The 15,761-nt window shown below is 43.4% G+C and overlaps 1 protein-coding gene across 1 annotated transcript in view; it reads left to right on the forward strand.

Moving 5' to 3' along the window:
- The window catches only part of Wdr64 (WD repeat domain 64), a 112,635-nt gene that overhangs the window by 96,270 nt on the left and 604 nt on the right, over positions 1-15,761 (forward strand). Inside the window, exons 25-28 of the mRNA XM_055609825.1 lie at positions 6,416-6,604; positions 9,132-9,237; positions 11,023-11,103; positions 12,636-12,752. Coding sequence (XP_055465800.1) covers positions 6,416-6,604; positions 9,132-9,237; positions 11,023-11,103; positions 12,636-12,752 — 493 coding nt within the window. The remainder of the gene's footprint in view (positions 1-6,415; positions 6,605-9,131; positions 9,238-11,022; positions 11,104-12,635; positions 12,753-15,761) is intronic.

Consider the following 15,761-nt stretch of genomic DNA (forward strand, 5'->3'; position numbering starts at 1 on the left):
TGTGTGTGTGTGTGTGTGTGTGTGTGTGTGTGTGTGTGTGTGTGTGTATGTATGTGTGTAATGTTTGCTTTTACACAGACTCATTAAGCAAATACTGCTTTAAAAAAAAGTTATGACAAATGGTGGGTTTGAGCAGGTGGCCTAGGGCTGTGGCAGTGTCAGGTGCAAGCATGGGAATTTTCCTAGTATTAGCCGGTGGCCTGAAGATGGACCTTTGGATATAAACCTGGGCCGGGAGGGGGTGGGGACTGCAGAGGCCAATGCTCCAACCAAGGACCATGCATGGAGAGGACCTAGACTCTGCTCAGAGGAAACCCATAGGTTGCTCAGTCTCCAAGTGGGTTCCCTAGTAAGGGGAACAGGGCTATCTCTAATAAGAACTCAGTGGCCAGCTCTTTGATCACCTCCCCCTGGGGAGTGCAGCCTTGCCAGGCCACAGAGGAAGATGATGCAACCAGACCTGATAGGCTAGGGTCAGATGGACAGGGAGGAGGACCTCCCCTATCAGTGGACTCAGGGAGTGGCATAGGAAGAGAAGAGGGAGGGAGGGCAGGACTGGGAGGAGAAAGGGGGGGGCTACAGCCGGAATACAAAGTTAATAAATTGTATTAAATAAATAGATAATAAAAAATTATCACAAGCACTTACAGTAAAATAGGGTTTTGAATGTTAGAGAATTAAACAGGATTGGCAGCTCAGAAAACTAGACACAAACCTGGGCAAGGGCACAGAAGATTTGGGATCAAAAGTTTTAAAAAATAGTCATGGGAAAGAGCATATACCTAGGTGGCATGGGGCATATGTGTAGTCTCAGCTCTTTGGGGGATATAGATGCAGGGGGATCTCTTAGGCTCAAGAATTTTGAGCCAGACTGGGAAATGTCAAAAAGTGAGAGAAAAGGGAAAGGAGGAGAGAGAGGAACAAAGAAAGAGGGAGAAAAAGGAGAGCAGAAAATAAAGGAAAAAGGAAGGAAGAGGGAGGGGAGGACAGAAGAAAGGAAACAAGAATAGAAAGGCAGAGGAAGGAAGGAAGCATAGAAAGGCGGAGGGAGGGAGGGAGGGAGGGAGGAAGGAAGGAAGGAAGGAAGGAAGGAAGGAAGGAAGGAAGGAAGGAGAGAAAGAAAGAAAGAAAGAAAGAAAGAAAGAAAGAAAAGAAAGAGAAAGAAAGAAAGAAAAAGAAGAAAGAGGAAGAAAGAAAAAGAAGAAAGAGGAAGAAAGAGAAAGAAAGAAAGAAAGAAAGGAAAGAAAGAGAAAGAGAAGAAAGAAAAAGAAGGGAGGGAACAAAAGAAATAGAAAGAAGAAAAGAAGGAAGAGAAAGGAAAGGAAAGGAGAAAGAGGAGAAAGAAAGGAGGCAAGAGGGAAAGGGAAGAGAGAGGACAAGTTAGGGGGTCATAAAAGGGAAGGAAGAGGAAAGGAAGAAAGGAAAGAAAAGGGAAGAGGGAGAAAAAGAAGCAAGAGTAGAAGGTGCAGAGACCCACCAAACAAAAGAGGGAAGTCCACTAGTATTACAGTGCGATCTATTTTGACATAACTTACTTACTTGAACTTAATTGCAATCCATGCTAAGCACATGTCCCCAAAATACTAAAAACACATTCACACATAGAAACAAAAGGGAAGGAAATGTCATGACCTGCCTAGAGACAAACTCCTGCCTGCTTGAAATGTTTTAAAGTCATGGCAGCAAAGTACGTTCTTAAAAGAACAGAGCTGGACAATATTAGGAGATGTAGAGAGGCTTCGAGTGTGGCCTTTGATTCGAAAGACCAATCAAAACACAAATGAAAAGGAAGGGATCGATCGTTTATATTGTTATTAAGGTCCTTGAATTGAAGCCCAGCAGAACCTGGCTAACTCTGTGGGCTTGAGGATAGGGGTTAGGTTGGGGATGCAGCTATGTAGTAGCTGCAGCAGGCATTGCTGTAGATTTGTGTACTTACCTCTAAAGAAGCCACTGGAGGGATTTAGACTGGAAACCAGTGGCTTAGGGTTGGAAGCCATATGGCATGTCCAATCAAGAAGACACGAGCTTCAACTAAAGAAGGGAGTAACAGATTCAACTAAAGGAGAAAGTGAGAGAGCAGCATGGAGAATGGGACTTGCCATGTACAACCAGGGAACCCTGACGTTACTCCAGATAGACATCACTAAAGACCTCTACTCTGCAAAGATCCAGAGGAACATTTAGAAACATCAAAATCGAGGTGATCCTGTAGGGAAGGAAAATAGAGCTATTTTTGTGTCAGTGACCTGTTGTTTTATTTAAAGGGAAAAATGTATTATTACAAATGCCCTTCATAACTTTGTCTTCCGGTCTTTACTCGGGCTTGTTTCCATATCATCAACAACTATGTTTGATGAAGGATATAGTTCGTGTGTTTGTATATGCATGTGAGTGCCTGTGCACATTGTACACATTCCCACCAAAGGTATATAAGCCTGTGTTGCTATGAGCAGTACCTTCTCGTCTCAGTCTCTTTAGGCTGCTATAACAAAACGCCTTAAAGTGAGTTGCTTACAAACAGGAGAAGTTATTTTTCATAGCTCCGGAGATGGGAATGTCCAAGATCACATATCAGCAGATGGAACCGTTAGAGCTTGTTCCCTGCTTCGTAAATGTCACCTGCCTAACTCCTAACATGGTGTGTGACAGTCAGCTCTCCATCATTCCAACAAAGCACTTGATTAAATTGGCTTAAAGGTGGAAGGTTTTAAGCGTGTGTGTGAGAGTGTGTGTGTGTGTGTGTGTGTGTGTGTGTGTGTGTGTGTGTGCTCACACTCAAGTGCTGAGGTGCCACATGTGCTGTGGTGCACACGTGGAGAACAGAGGACAACCTCATGGAATCGGTTCTCTCCTTCCACTTTTCTGTGGATTCGGAGACTCAGACTCAAGCCATTTGGCTGAGAGACAAGAGCCTTGCCCTCTGAGCCGTGTCAGGAGCCCACAAGGGAAGTGTTACTTAGGTTCAGAGACTCTAGTCCTCAGTGGCATGGAGTCATCCATGCCTAGATGACTAAATCTGCAGCGAGACAGCGCCTCCAGGGGCTGGAGAGATGGCTCAGAGGTTAAGAGCACTGGCTGCTGTCTTCCAGAGGTCCTGAGTTCAATTCCCAGCAACCAAATGGTAGCTCACAACCATCTATGAGTGACCTCTTCTGGCGTGCAGGTGTACATACAGACAGAACACTGTATACATTATAAATAATAAATCTTTAAAAACAAAAACCAAAGAGACAGCGCCTCCTAATAGTGGGGCATGGTGAAGGAAGGCTGTCCAGTTGATGGTGACCAGGAAGCACGTTCAGAAGGGGACTATGACATGACTTCCAAAGGCTAACTATACCCACTATACCAGACTAACTATACCCACTTCCTTATAACCCATTTAACTGTGAATTCATCCACAGCACCTGCGAGATCCTAGCAACTCTCACTAGTGCCACCAGATGCAGACCAAATGTCCAAAACATTAGCCTTTTGGGCTGTTCTATATCTAAAAGTGACACAGTGGATTCAGTGAAACGGCTCCATTAGACCTCTTTTGTTAGGGGCACTGCTGTCATTTAAATGTTCCCTCTAAAACCCCCGTTAAAATTTAATCACAGATGTGAGATATTAAGAGAAAAGGAATTTAATTTGACTGTGATATTTAGAGATTAAGAGTCCTATGAAGTAACCAAGGTTAGGTGAGGCTGAAAGGCAGGGTGCTGATGTATAAACTGTGGCTCAATGAAAGACCCCCGCCTCACCCTAAGTTAAACATAGCTAACTACTATTTTGTAGTACACCACTGTTTTGAGAAACTCTGTAGGCTAGGTGGGGAACTGGAAAATTACTGAGAAACCCAGCTGTGTCATATCTGCGGTCAGGCTGCCCCAGTCGAGCTAAAAAACAGCTTGTGTTAATCACCCTCATGGGATATCTGTGAGACTGTTCCAGTTGAGATAGGAGTCCTAAGGAAAACAACATGTGGCGGGCCAAGTTAAGGGGTCATCATGACCGTTTCAACCACCCAGTTCCTGGAATCCTGGTGTCCCTGCCAAACTCTGACTCAAACTGTGGTCTCATGTAAATGTACCAATCAGCCCCCTGTAACCATGCTTCTCGCTTCTGTACCCGCGCTTCTGCTCTAAAACCCTATAAAAACCCCAGCTTTCCACCCAGGGGGCGCGCAAGTCCTCCGAGAGACTTTGTCGCCCCGGGTACCCGTGTATCGAAATAAACCTCTTGTGGCTTGCATCCGAAGGCTGGTTTCGCTGTTCCTTGGGAAGCGGGGTCTCCCCATTTAGAGAGGCTCTAACCGGGAGTCTTTCACATAAAAAAGAGAAGGATAGCAAGATGGCTCAGAGGGTAAAATCACTTGCTGCTAAGCCTGGTGATCTGAGTTTGGTCTTGGAAACATACATGGCAGAGAGGAAACCAGCTCCCACAAAATTATTCTCTAACCTCCACATAAGTACCTGTGTACACCACACACACACACACACACACACACACGATCAATCAGTCAATCAACCAATATAAATTGTTTTAAAGGATAAATGGCTTGAGTGAGGATGGTTTGCCTTGTCCAGTGATGCTCTGGGCAGCCTTGGGACTCTGTAGAGAGTGGCTACCAGTATGGAGGACCTCGTCCAGTTTTTAACTTCTCAGTCTCAATACATCATATGGTCAGTTTTCATGCAGACACTAATTCCATTAAGGAAGGTGGAATTCTTAGGACCTAACATTTCCTAGAGGCTCCATCTCATGCCATCCTATTTGGAATTGGGGTCCAACATGACTTTGGGGGGACACAGACATTTAGACTAGTGCACTGTTCAAGCCAGTCGTCCTTGGCCTGGAGAAATTATTTTTATGATTCCTTTAAGTAGAACACTCCCTAGATACTCAATTCATAGAGCTTGTCTCTATTAATAGCTGTCTCAAAACACTGCTGCTTTTGTAACTAAGCCACGTCCTTTGGCTAATATATGCTGCCACGTTCTCAAGAGGCAGGCACTCTAACATTCTAAATCTTGTTTATGAAAAGATTATGACTTTTCAATGGAGAAAAAAGTAATAATTGAGATTTAAGTCTGGGCCATAGGGCAGGAAATTGGAAGCCTCCTGACGGCTCAGGGTCTGTGTCTAAGGCTCAGAATCTCAGGAGGGGTTATTCACTTATTCACTTGGGGGGACAGAGCCATGAGGAACAGGAAACACTGTGAAGCCAGAGAGCACGTCGCTTTAATATGGGGCTGGAGCAGAATTCATTTAGTCTCTTAACCTTCTTACTTTTCAGTTTAAAGGGCTTGTTATAAATGTTCTTCATAACTGTTTTCTTATTGGTAACATCTCTGAGAAAGTCATGCTTCTTCAGTAATGCTGTAAACTAAAATATGGGAGGTCTGTAAGATGCCAGTGTTAAATCCTCAGAGAGTATCAAATATTAGGAGTCTCAGCTGGATGTCTGTGCTTGTGCCTTCCCTTGGTTTGAGGTAGCCTACAACCAGAATCGTGCAGAATCTACTCTTAGTTCCTTTAGGTTATCTCTCTTCTTGGTCATTGCAGCAGAACCCCTTGGTTAGTATTGAAACCAAGACATAAAGAAATGTCTGTACCCCCAGAACCTGAGAAGCTAATACAGGAAGGTCAGTGTCTCATTATGTAGCCTTGTCTAGCCAGGAGCTTCCCATAAGTCTCTGGGTGGCTGTACTAGGCTACATAGTGAGACCTACTCTCAAAACCCCAAACAAACATCTCTCTCTCCGATAGAGAGCACACAGTCCTGCTAATTGTGTTCTGTATTCATTTAAATCACCTGGGCAAATTGGAGAAGCTTCTTGGGGCCAATAGGGAACTAGTACGGATGGAGAAGAACTTCCTTTATCATTCTTTCTCACTACTCAGCTGTGACCACTGGGGAGTAGGGACTGTGGTTGGAACATTGGGGGGATATTCAGCATTACTCAAAGCATCCCCAGGTCTCTTTTCTCATGAGTTCTGTTGGTGGTGATTTCCTAAGTGGACAGATTGTAAGACCTAATTTAGCTTATAGACTCTCTGTGCGGGTTCTAATCAGCTTTTGTTAGTGGGGTTGTTTGGAGAGAAATGTCTGCCTTGTTTTCTAGCTTCCATCAGTGAAGATTGCAGGCACAAGTTCAAACTGGCCAATGCCAGAAATTACAGGTTAGAATTCTTACTGATAAAATGTCTGCTAAATTAAAGGGCTGTGGGGGTAATCCCTTGACAAAATGCTGATCTAGTATGGTTGAGTTCAAAAATTAGGGTTCACATAAGATTAGCTCCATGGCATTGAGGAGGAAGAGTTCTGAATGAACTTTAAAATTCTTGGTAGACCAAGGCCATCCGTATGATCCATGACCTATGATCATGCTCACATCTTCCCCTTCCTTCCTTGAGCCTCCTTCAGACTCTGGCATTCCAGCAGCGGTCATTACTGTGGATACTTTGGACAACGAAGAATGTTTGATTTAACCCAAACAAGTGATTTCATTTTGCCTTGTGATGTTAATGAATACCCCATAGAGATAAAAGAAGAAAGCAAGTTCACAGAGAAGAAGCAAAAATATGAATATCCTCTGATATTTGACCGTGAGAGGTAAGACCATTCAGTTTTTCTTTAAATAAGCAGACAAGAAATAAACTGTTAAAATGTTGTGGCACTGTGGTGGAGTAGGGAATTTAAAGTCAAAAAACTTCTCAATGATTTTAAAGCCCCATGGAGGGGAGAAACATGTAAATACAAACACTATAATTCGGTGCAGTAGTCCTGGGAACACCTGATTCTTAATAGCCAATGGGCAATACGAAAGAACAAAGAGATATTTGTGTTAGCAGAGGCACCAAGTAACTTGAGACCGTTATATGATATAGTCCATCATATGGAGTCCGGGGAATGAGGGGAATCTGGGGAAGATTTGGAAGATAAAACTACAAAAGTCTGATAGAACCAGGTCCCTGTCTGCTGGTACCTGCAATCTTAGTACTCCCAGGGCTATCCTAGCAAAATTCTGTGTCAAAACAGAAACACAGTAACAAAAGGGCTGAAGATGCGGTGCTGTGGTGACCAACACTTACTGTTCTTGCAAAGGACACAGTTCAGTTCCCAGCACCCGGCGGCATATAACAGCTTCCAAGCTGGACACCTCTGAGGGGGGGTTGTCAAAGAGAAAGTCCTTCTGGAGAATCCTAAGTGAGTCAAAATTGGAAAGATCGGATGCCATTGTTTAATGCAAGGAATGCAGAAATGATGTAAATAAGAATAGAAGAATCAGAATCTATGTGATTCAGAAAAATATACAACCAACTTGGGGGGGGGGGTTTGTCGAGAAGGTCTCCAGATGACTAAAAAGCACCACCAGAAGGCTCAAGGCTTGCCTTGGCTGGCAGTAAGGAGCAATAAAAGGGAGGCTGGCTAAAGTATATGACATAGACTAGTAGAGCCAAGCCCATAAAGATGTGGACCAAGTTTAACAACGAGAAATGATTAGTCCTATCTTGTGGGTAACTTTCCAGTCTTGAATAGCCATGCACCTTGTATCAGTTACTACACTTGCTGTGTCATACCCAAGTTCGAGAACCCCCAAAAGATCCACAGGAATCGACTCCGTTGCAAAACACATGAGGGTCTTTTTATTGTAAATTACAAGCCGCAGCTTGGACCCACAACAGTCACCACCAAATCGGTGGGAGCTGAGCGCGCCGTGCCCAGGTTAGTTAGGTGATATATAGATTCTGGTCCCTCCCAGCATGCCCAAGGCAGGGGCAATTCCTGCCTGGCAAGCATCTATTGGTCAAAATGCTACATTTTGAGTTGATTGGCTATAAGAAGGTCCCCAGACCATAATGATCTGGTGTCCCTCCCTAGGGGGATGGGCCAGTTTCCTAGCAACTGTTATCTCTAGTGGGTGGGGAAAGAATGCAGTAAGGCGGTCCTTCCCCTCAGGGCATTACTAGACTTCTTTACGAAACTACTTCAGGTCTTAATAATAGCTGCTAATTTATCTTTTGGTCTCTCAGCTGCTATGACCAAATGCCTGGCAAAGACAACTTAAGGGGGAGTTTGTTTGAACTCACACTTCCAGGGAGCAGTCCATCTTGGCAGGGACATCATGGCCACAGTAGCTGAAGAAGCTGGTGCTGAAGCAGAGAGTGATGAGTGTTGCTTGTCTCACTTTCTTCTTTGTATTCTGTCAGGAATAATTTAGAGCAGGATTTCTCACCTCAATCAACCGAACATAAATAATTCCTCACAGACATGCCTGCAAGCCTGTTTCTTGGGAATCCAGCTCCTGAGTTGATACTGTTAACTATTTTAATACATAATATCTGTTCTGATTATGTATTCCAGTTTGTGAATGTGAGTCCTTTGAGGACCAGTCTTTCCTGTTCTTAGATCAGTGCCAACACTCAAGAAGTACACATAAGAAAAAGGTCTGACAAACTGGTAGCAGATATTACAGTCATAAACTGTAGGTACCAAATCATAAAAGGGTCATCATAGCTCCGGTAATTTAAGTCTATGATTGTGCTTACACTGTGTCATTAAAAGGTAAGTTTGCTCTGTTTGTTTGGCCTGGGAGGAATGGAGAGTGCATACATTGGCAAGTCTGTGGAGGTCAGAGGACATCCTGGGAATTGAACTCAGCTCATCAGGCTTGGCACCTCCACCCACTGAGTCATCTCTCTAGCCCTTGAATGATCCAATCTCAAGATAAGGTTACTGATTGCTTTCCAAAGGGGGTGTTAACGCTTAGTTATGACTTTCTAAATCTGTAAGTTCTAACTGTAGAGGAACTTTCCAAAGGTCACTCAAAAGTCAAGCATTGAATTGTAAGACTTTTTCCCATTCCTACTGTACAGGGTTCCCACCTAATGACAACTGATGATTTTAATTACATGGACTGTTCCTGCGGAGTAGAAATTGCTGTAGTTTCCCTAGAGGGAGATCTAGGAAGCAAAATGGAATAAGAATTAGGTAGAGTCAGTGTCACTGGGACTGGTGCCAGGAGAGTCAGGCAGTGTGGGAAGCAGAGAGGAAGGGTACAATGGATATTTGTTCATTTGACAAGGAATGAAAGTTATAGCTCTGTACTTCACTGTTTTTTTTTCATTTTTGTATGCAGATGGAGAAAAATGAGCTCAATGTCTTTGCTCTTCAAACGTACACCTCCCAAGCCCTTTGAAGTGCAACATGATTTTAAATTTTTCAAGTCTCTTTCTTCTCCTAAGGTAGCTAAAATAACAAAACTTAGCTTTGCTTTTGAATTTTTTGAATTCGATTATTCCCACTGTTTGTAGCATGTTAGTTTTCTGTTGTTGCTCTAAAAAAAAAAAAAAAACCTGCCACAACTTTATTTGGCATAAATAATGCAAATAATTATCTTACAGATTTGCAGGTTAAAATGAGAGCAGGGGGTGGTAGTGCTTGTCTGTACTCCCAGTGCTTGGGAAGTAGAGAAAGCAGGGTCAGAAGTTCGAGGCTAGCCTCAGAGGCATAAGGCGATCAAGGCCAATCTGGGCTGGATGAGAATTTGTGTGTATTTTTTTAAATGCTGAAATGAGTCTCATGGGATTGAAACCAAAGTAGAGCTAAAGCTGTGTTTCTTTTAAGAGACTGAGGTGGGTGGGGAACGCCACATTCCTTAGTTTTCGTAGCCCTCTCTTCATGATAAAAGTCAGAAATGCTGGTTCTCTCTGGGCGTGACTCAGTGGGGAAGGTTCTGTATTCCTGAGGAGTGACTGCCCTGGGGCACTTAGGTAAGTCAGGAGAACCTCTGTTCTTAGAAAGGAGGTCTGCATAGTATCCATAGGTTGAGGGTGGGAAAGAGGTCTAGACAGCCCTGGCAATTAGCCTGCAGTCGTGGGCACATTTTGTTTACAGCGTAGTATGAGAAAAGTGAACTGTTATTATTTACCATGCTAGAGGATGGATGTAGTCTGAGGCCAGAGGTTAGGAATTAATTGATTAAAATTGATTCCCTCTGGTGCAAAGACAAGTAAAGCAAAATGTTTGAATTAATGTCTAGCCCACTACTGTTCCCTGTCCACTGGTCACACTCACTGACTCCATGAGCTTTCTGTCCCTGAGGTACTCTTCATCTGGGATGCCCTTAACAAACTCACCCCATCTTCAGAATACTTGTAAATGAGCAAAGGTTGGTGTCTGGAACATAAGTGGGGGTGGGGGTGGGGAAAAAGGGTCCAAAAGCTGTTGATAAGCGTGAATACTTCACTGAAGAAAAGGTATGTGCCAACAAGTGCATCAAAAGACACCTAAGCTCTTCAGTAACAGGGAAATGTACATCAACAGTGCCTTGGGGCTCCACTTTAGACCTCCTGGGGTCTCAATGAAGAGTCTGGTGATATCAGAAACAGTAACCTTATGGTGGCAGAAGAAATATGAACTGGGAAAAAGTCACTGAAGGTTCATGTGGCAGCATCTGGTATGGTTGAACAGCTGTGCCTTACTATGTACATATGAATGCAGGAGATAGACATAAGAACGCTGGGAAGAAGGCTAGCTTGGTCTACATAGTGAGCTCCAGGCCAGCCTGAACTACAAAAAGAGGCTTGTCTTAAAAATCAACACATACACACACAAACTAAAGGTGAGATAATAACAGAAATATTAAGTAAATTGGTTAAGATCCTTAGAAAGGCTTAGAATCCTCGAAACCCTTGAATACCCCCAAATTTCTTACCTTCCCTGCCGATCTTCCCATGTCCCTTCTCCAGTGAAAGGCTTCAACGCCAGTTGAGTTCAGACAGGATTCACTTGAGTCTCTGATTAAACTAGTCAGTTTTCTTATAATTTCCTTTTGGCAAGCAGTTGACAGTACCAATAATGTCATGACAGTCAAGCTTCCTTTGGAGTAGCCTCTTTCCCTAAATTTATCATCAAGGAGGAATTGCCTAGAGTCTTGCCTTAGTGAGAAGGGATTGACCCCAGGATTTTGATGGATATTTGATAGATAGAAAGTGCCCTCTCTGATAAGTCATTGGTCTGTTTTGTAGAATCGCCGATACGCTTTGGAAGGTTTCATGACAGAAAACAGAGAGGCAGGGGTTGTTTTTGGTTCTCTGCCTATATACAGGGTAAGTCAGAACTTTCTAGAACTAAAGTGGTAACAGGACAACACAAAACCCGAGATCTCGCTGCTGACACAAACAGCTCGTGGATGTTTCCATAAAAGTACTGGGTCCTGTCCCAGGCAAGTCTTGGGGCGTGTATATGAGTAGTTTGAATTGCTCACCTCTACTCTTGTATATAAGCATGGCTTTGAACTTTGACCTAGTGGTTCATACCTTCAGGGTAAAATCCAGATACCTTAGAGTAGCATACAAACTTTCTATGATCTGGCTCTGCCAGACTTTTGGACCTTGTTTTCTACCACCTTCTCCCCATACTGTCCCTATATTTCAGCAAGGCTTGGGTGGACACTCCATTACTATGCCTATGTTACTATCTGCCCTATAGTCATCAAGTCTCTCACCTAAGTCTCCACCCCAGACAACCAGGGTTAAGGAACTAATGAATGCACCCAAGCAATAATAAGACAAATATGTCAACTTAAGATCAACATAGATGTGAAGCATTACCTATCTTTATGAGGACCTGCTCACTGTAGTAGAGAGCATGATGATGCTGACAGTGATCAAGAGCTAAGAGGAGAGGGCTGGGGAGATGGCTAAGTCATTAGAGTACTTCCCATGGAAGCATAAGGACTTGAGTTTTGATCCCCAACACCCACATGAACATGGTAGGGAGTGTACCTGTTCTGGATGGTAAAAGCAGAAGAACGCCCAGGTGTATTGACCAACTATTCTTGTTTCATCGATGAGCTTGAGGCTCAGTGAGAGACTTGGCCTCAAAAACTAAACTGGAGGGCTGGGGGATGTCTTAGTGGAGAAAGCACTTGCTTATGCAAGCATGAGGAGCAGAATTCAGATCCTTAGGACTCATATAAAAGCTGGGAAGTTGAGGCCTGTAACCCCAGTGCTTCAGGGACTCCGCTTGGCAAGGTGACTGGCTGGACAAGCCCACACTGGCAAGTGCCAATTACCCTGCATCAGTAAATAAGGCAGAGAGTGATCGGGAAGAAAACTAATATCAACCATTGGCCTCTATAAGCATGAGTACACACAAATACCTGCACACTTATGGGTAGGAGGGGGTAGAGTTCAAGGCCAGCTTGAAATACATAAATCTGTCTCAAAAAAAAATCAAAAGCAAGGGCTTGAAGAGATGACTCGCTAGTTAACATTTGCTGCATTTCCAGAGACCTGGGTTCAATTCCCAGCATCCACGTGGCAGCTCACAACTTCCTATAACTCCAGTTCCGGAATATAGTCACCCTCTCTGACGACTGAAGACACCAAGAACATTCATGGTCCACAGACATACACACAGGCAGAACACCCGAAGACATCATTTTTTGTTTTTTAATTTAAAAAGGCAAATAAGACAACCTAAACTAATTCAGGGAGAAAGACAGTGAGATCCACGGCAGTCTGAAAGGGGGCACGTAGTTTGAAGCAGACACACCTCTCGCGTGGCACCCCTACCCCAGGTTTGCCTTTCAGAAGTAAACACTTCAAGGGTGCCTGACTCAGTCTGTGGTTTGCAGGTGCCAAGTCCCACGAGTCTAAGATTCCTTCCACTCATTGGCTCTGACGCACAGAGAGATTCAATTGACAGTGCTCCGGCAGGGAGGAAGAAGGGCGGCCATGTGCAACATGAAAAGGTAAGTCATGTGTGTCTCACAGAGCACTTTAATTACATACACACACACGCACACACACACACACACACACACCATTTTTAATTACTTCTCTGTCCCCCCAAACATTCTGAAAATAAAATTGTCTCAGTGTGTAGTCCCAAGGATATTCCAGATGTATGAGTGTGTGGCGCCGTGAGATAAAATCCACGTGTTTGTTGAGTAGAAGGGGAGGAAAATCAAGTGCAAGCAGTGAGTCTGAACAAATGAGGCTACCCTGAGGCATCACCGAGAAAGTTCCATGAGTGAGTGGCCTTGGAAGCCAAGCAACACGAAGCAACATGGCCGAGCAGTGTGACTGTTCTCAGTCTGGCATCTTATGGCATCTGTGTGGAAGGTGGTAGCAGTAAACCTAGCAGCAGGGCTTGTCCCCAGGCATTCACAGAAAACGGCATGCAGTGTTTTTTTTTTAAGTTGCAAAGTGTTCCTATAAAGGATTCCCTTGATTTTTACAATCAAGTTAAAAGAAAATGTTAGGTCCTTCTTAGATTTGGGGAGTTGGTACTGAAGACTAACTACATGGTAAGCCTGGGATCTTTCCCTTCTGATTTCGTGATCAGAGATGATTCAAACAGCTCTAGAAGCTTCCTTGGGCCTGACTTAACTCATGTTCCCATATCTAGTCATCAGAAAGAAAGATGTAGCCCAGCATATGGCTTTCATTGTCCGTCATTAATGCAGAGCCTGATTACAGACAGTAACAACTTTTAAATCAAAGTGGAAAATGTCTTCATGATTCTGTTAGCTTTTGCACTGAATGAAACTGTGGATGAGTCCTGTCGATCAGCCACTTTGTCAATTATTTGAGAAAGAGCTATTGGAAATAGAGGAATTTTCTATAAAAATAGCATTTGCTTTTAGTTGTAAGAAATGGATGAAACAGCATGTTACAAATAATCCAAAATTAAAAGGTAGTTTGGATTTTACAATTCACAAATTTAGTGCCCCACATTTTTGTTTTTATTCTTTACATTTTCATCTAATTTGATACTTAATTTAAGTTTACTTTCTAAGAAAATACTAAACTTAGAAAAGAAAATGACCACACTGGTCTTAAGAATTAAAGTTAGTCGTGGCTAGACAGGTGGGCGTCAGTAACTCCATGGCAGTTAACCAGCATGTTCAACTCTTAAGCACCACAAAACAAACAAACAAGGGCCAAGTGTAGTGGCACTCTACTTGAACCCCAGCGCTGAGAGACAGGGGCAGGCAGAGCTCTGTGAGTTTAAGGCCAGCCTGGTCTACATAGTGAATCCCAGGAATGTTGGGGCTCTGTAACAAGACCCTGTCATAAAAAAAAAAAAAAATCACCAAAAAAGTTTAAATATGGAAACAGCATAAAGATGTGAAATCTGTGATGTGTAACCCATTTTCAAGCTTATAGGAACATCTAGTCACAGAAAAAATGGTTATAATGAAGATCCTATACTTCAAAGGATACCTAATGGCAAAAACTTTTACGATTTTATTTTAGGAAAAAAAAAATTCCGCTCAGGGAAACAAAGGAAAAAATTATATTCAGGAGCCTGGGGAGATGGCTTTGGCTGCTAGGGTACTTGCCCTGAATGCCCTGGGACCTGAGTTTGGATACCCAGCACTCACATAATAAGCTGGGTGCAATGGTGCATGCCTGTAATCTTAGCACTGGAGAGATAGAGGCAGGAGACTCAGGGACTTGCAGGCCAGCCAGTTTAGCGAAGATGGTGAGCTTCGAGGTTCAGAGAGAGAGAGAGAAAGATGGTGAGTGACTGAGAAAGACAACTGATGCTGATGTCTAGCATCCACAGGCACACATACAGATACACATACATATGCACATACACAGAAATGTCAAATTTGGTGATATAAATTATACTTATGGCTAATTTTACCTTCAAATTAATGTGCCAAGTCTGAGCCCATGTGTTTGGTATGCACTCTCATATCTCTGCACCAATGCGTTAAAGCTAACACCTCCATTTTGCAGTCACAAAAACTGAAGCATGTGACATAAATAACTATCAAAGATCCCCCGAGAACTCAGCAACAGAGCTGGGATTTAAACCCAGAGGTTCAGCCTCAGAGACTGGGTGTTTAAATAATACACATCATAATTCAGAGGTCTGTGAGCTGCCGGGGTCTCCTGATGGAAATAACCTCCTGAAAGTATCCAAACAATGGCAGACTCCTTATTCAGGTTTTTTTCTCCCTATCCCCACACCATCTGACTTCTTGGCATACGGTATTTTCCCCTTTCTACATTGGCATTTTGGTTTTCCGTGAAAACTCATTTCTCTTTGTTGTCTTTATTCTACTGAATTGTAAGGCCCATAAAGGCACAAATTTTGCCTGAATCATTCTTTCAGACTGATACTGAGAAGGAGGGAGAGCCTGCTGAGTGAGTGAGTGTGTGTGTGTGTGTGTGTGTGTGTGTGTGTGTGTACGCGCGTGCGCACGTATGGATGCTCGAGTCAGCGTTAGTTATCTCTCTCAATCACTCACCGATTTCTCATTTTTCTCCTCTGAACCCGGAGCTCCTCAACTTGGCTAAACTTCCTGGCCTGTAAGTTCCAGAGGTCTTAGGAAAGAAATGAAGAGTTGAAGATGGCAGAGAGGGGGACACTGAAAGCATGGGGATCCTCCCTCTGCTGGGGCACACGGCCACAAAGGGAGCTGAGCCTCCTGTCTTGTCTCAGGGAAAAAGAACCAGAGACAAGAACTGTTAGTGTCCAGGCCTAAAGGAGTTGAAGATCGAGCCTGGGTCTCAGAGCTTTCTGTCTCTTTACCTTGTACATCAACTCTTCTCTTTTTGTGTTAGAAAATTTTGTAACCAAATCCCAGAAATATCTCAGGAACATATGGTGTTCATTCATCTAGAATCTCATAAGTGCTGATTGAATGTTTCTGACAAAATTTGTGTCTAACTATGGGTTTTAATTTTTTTATTTGTGTGTGTGTGTGTGTGTGTGTGTGTGTGTGTGTGTGTGTGTGTGT

Source organism: Psammomys obesus, unplaced genomic scaffold (genome assembly GCF_907164565.1).
Source record: "Psammomys obesus unplaced genomic scaffold, mPsaObe1.curated_primary_1811, whole genome shotgun sequence".
Classification (NCBI taxonomy): domain Eukaryota; kingdom Metazoa; phylum Chordata; class Mammalia; order Rodentia; family Muridae; genus Psammomys; species Psammomys obesus.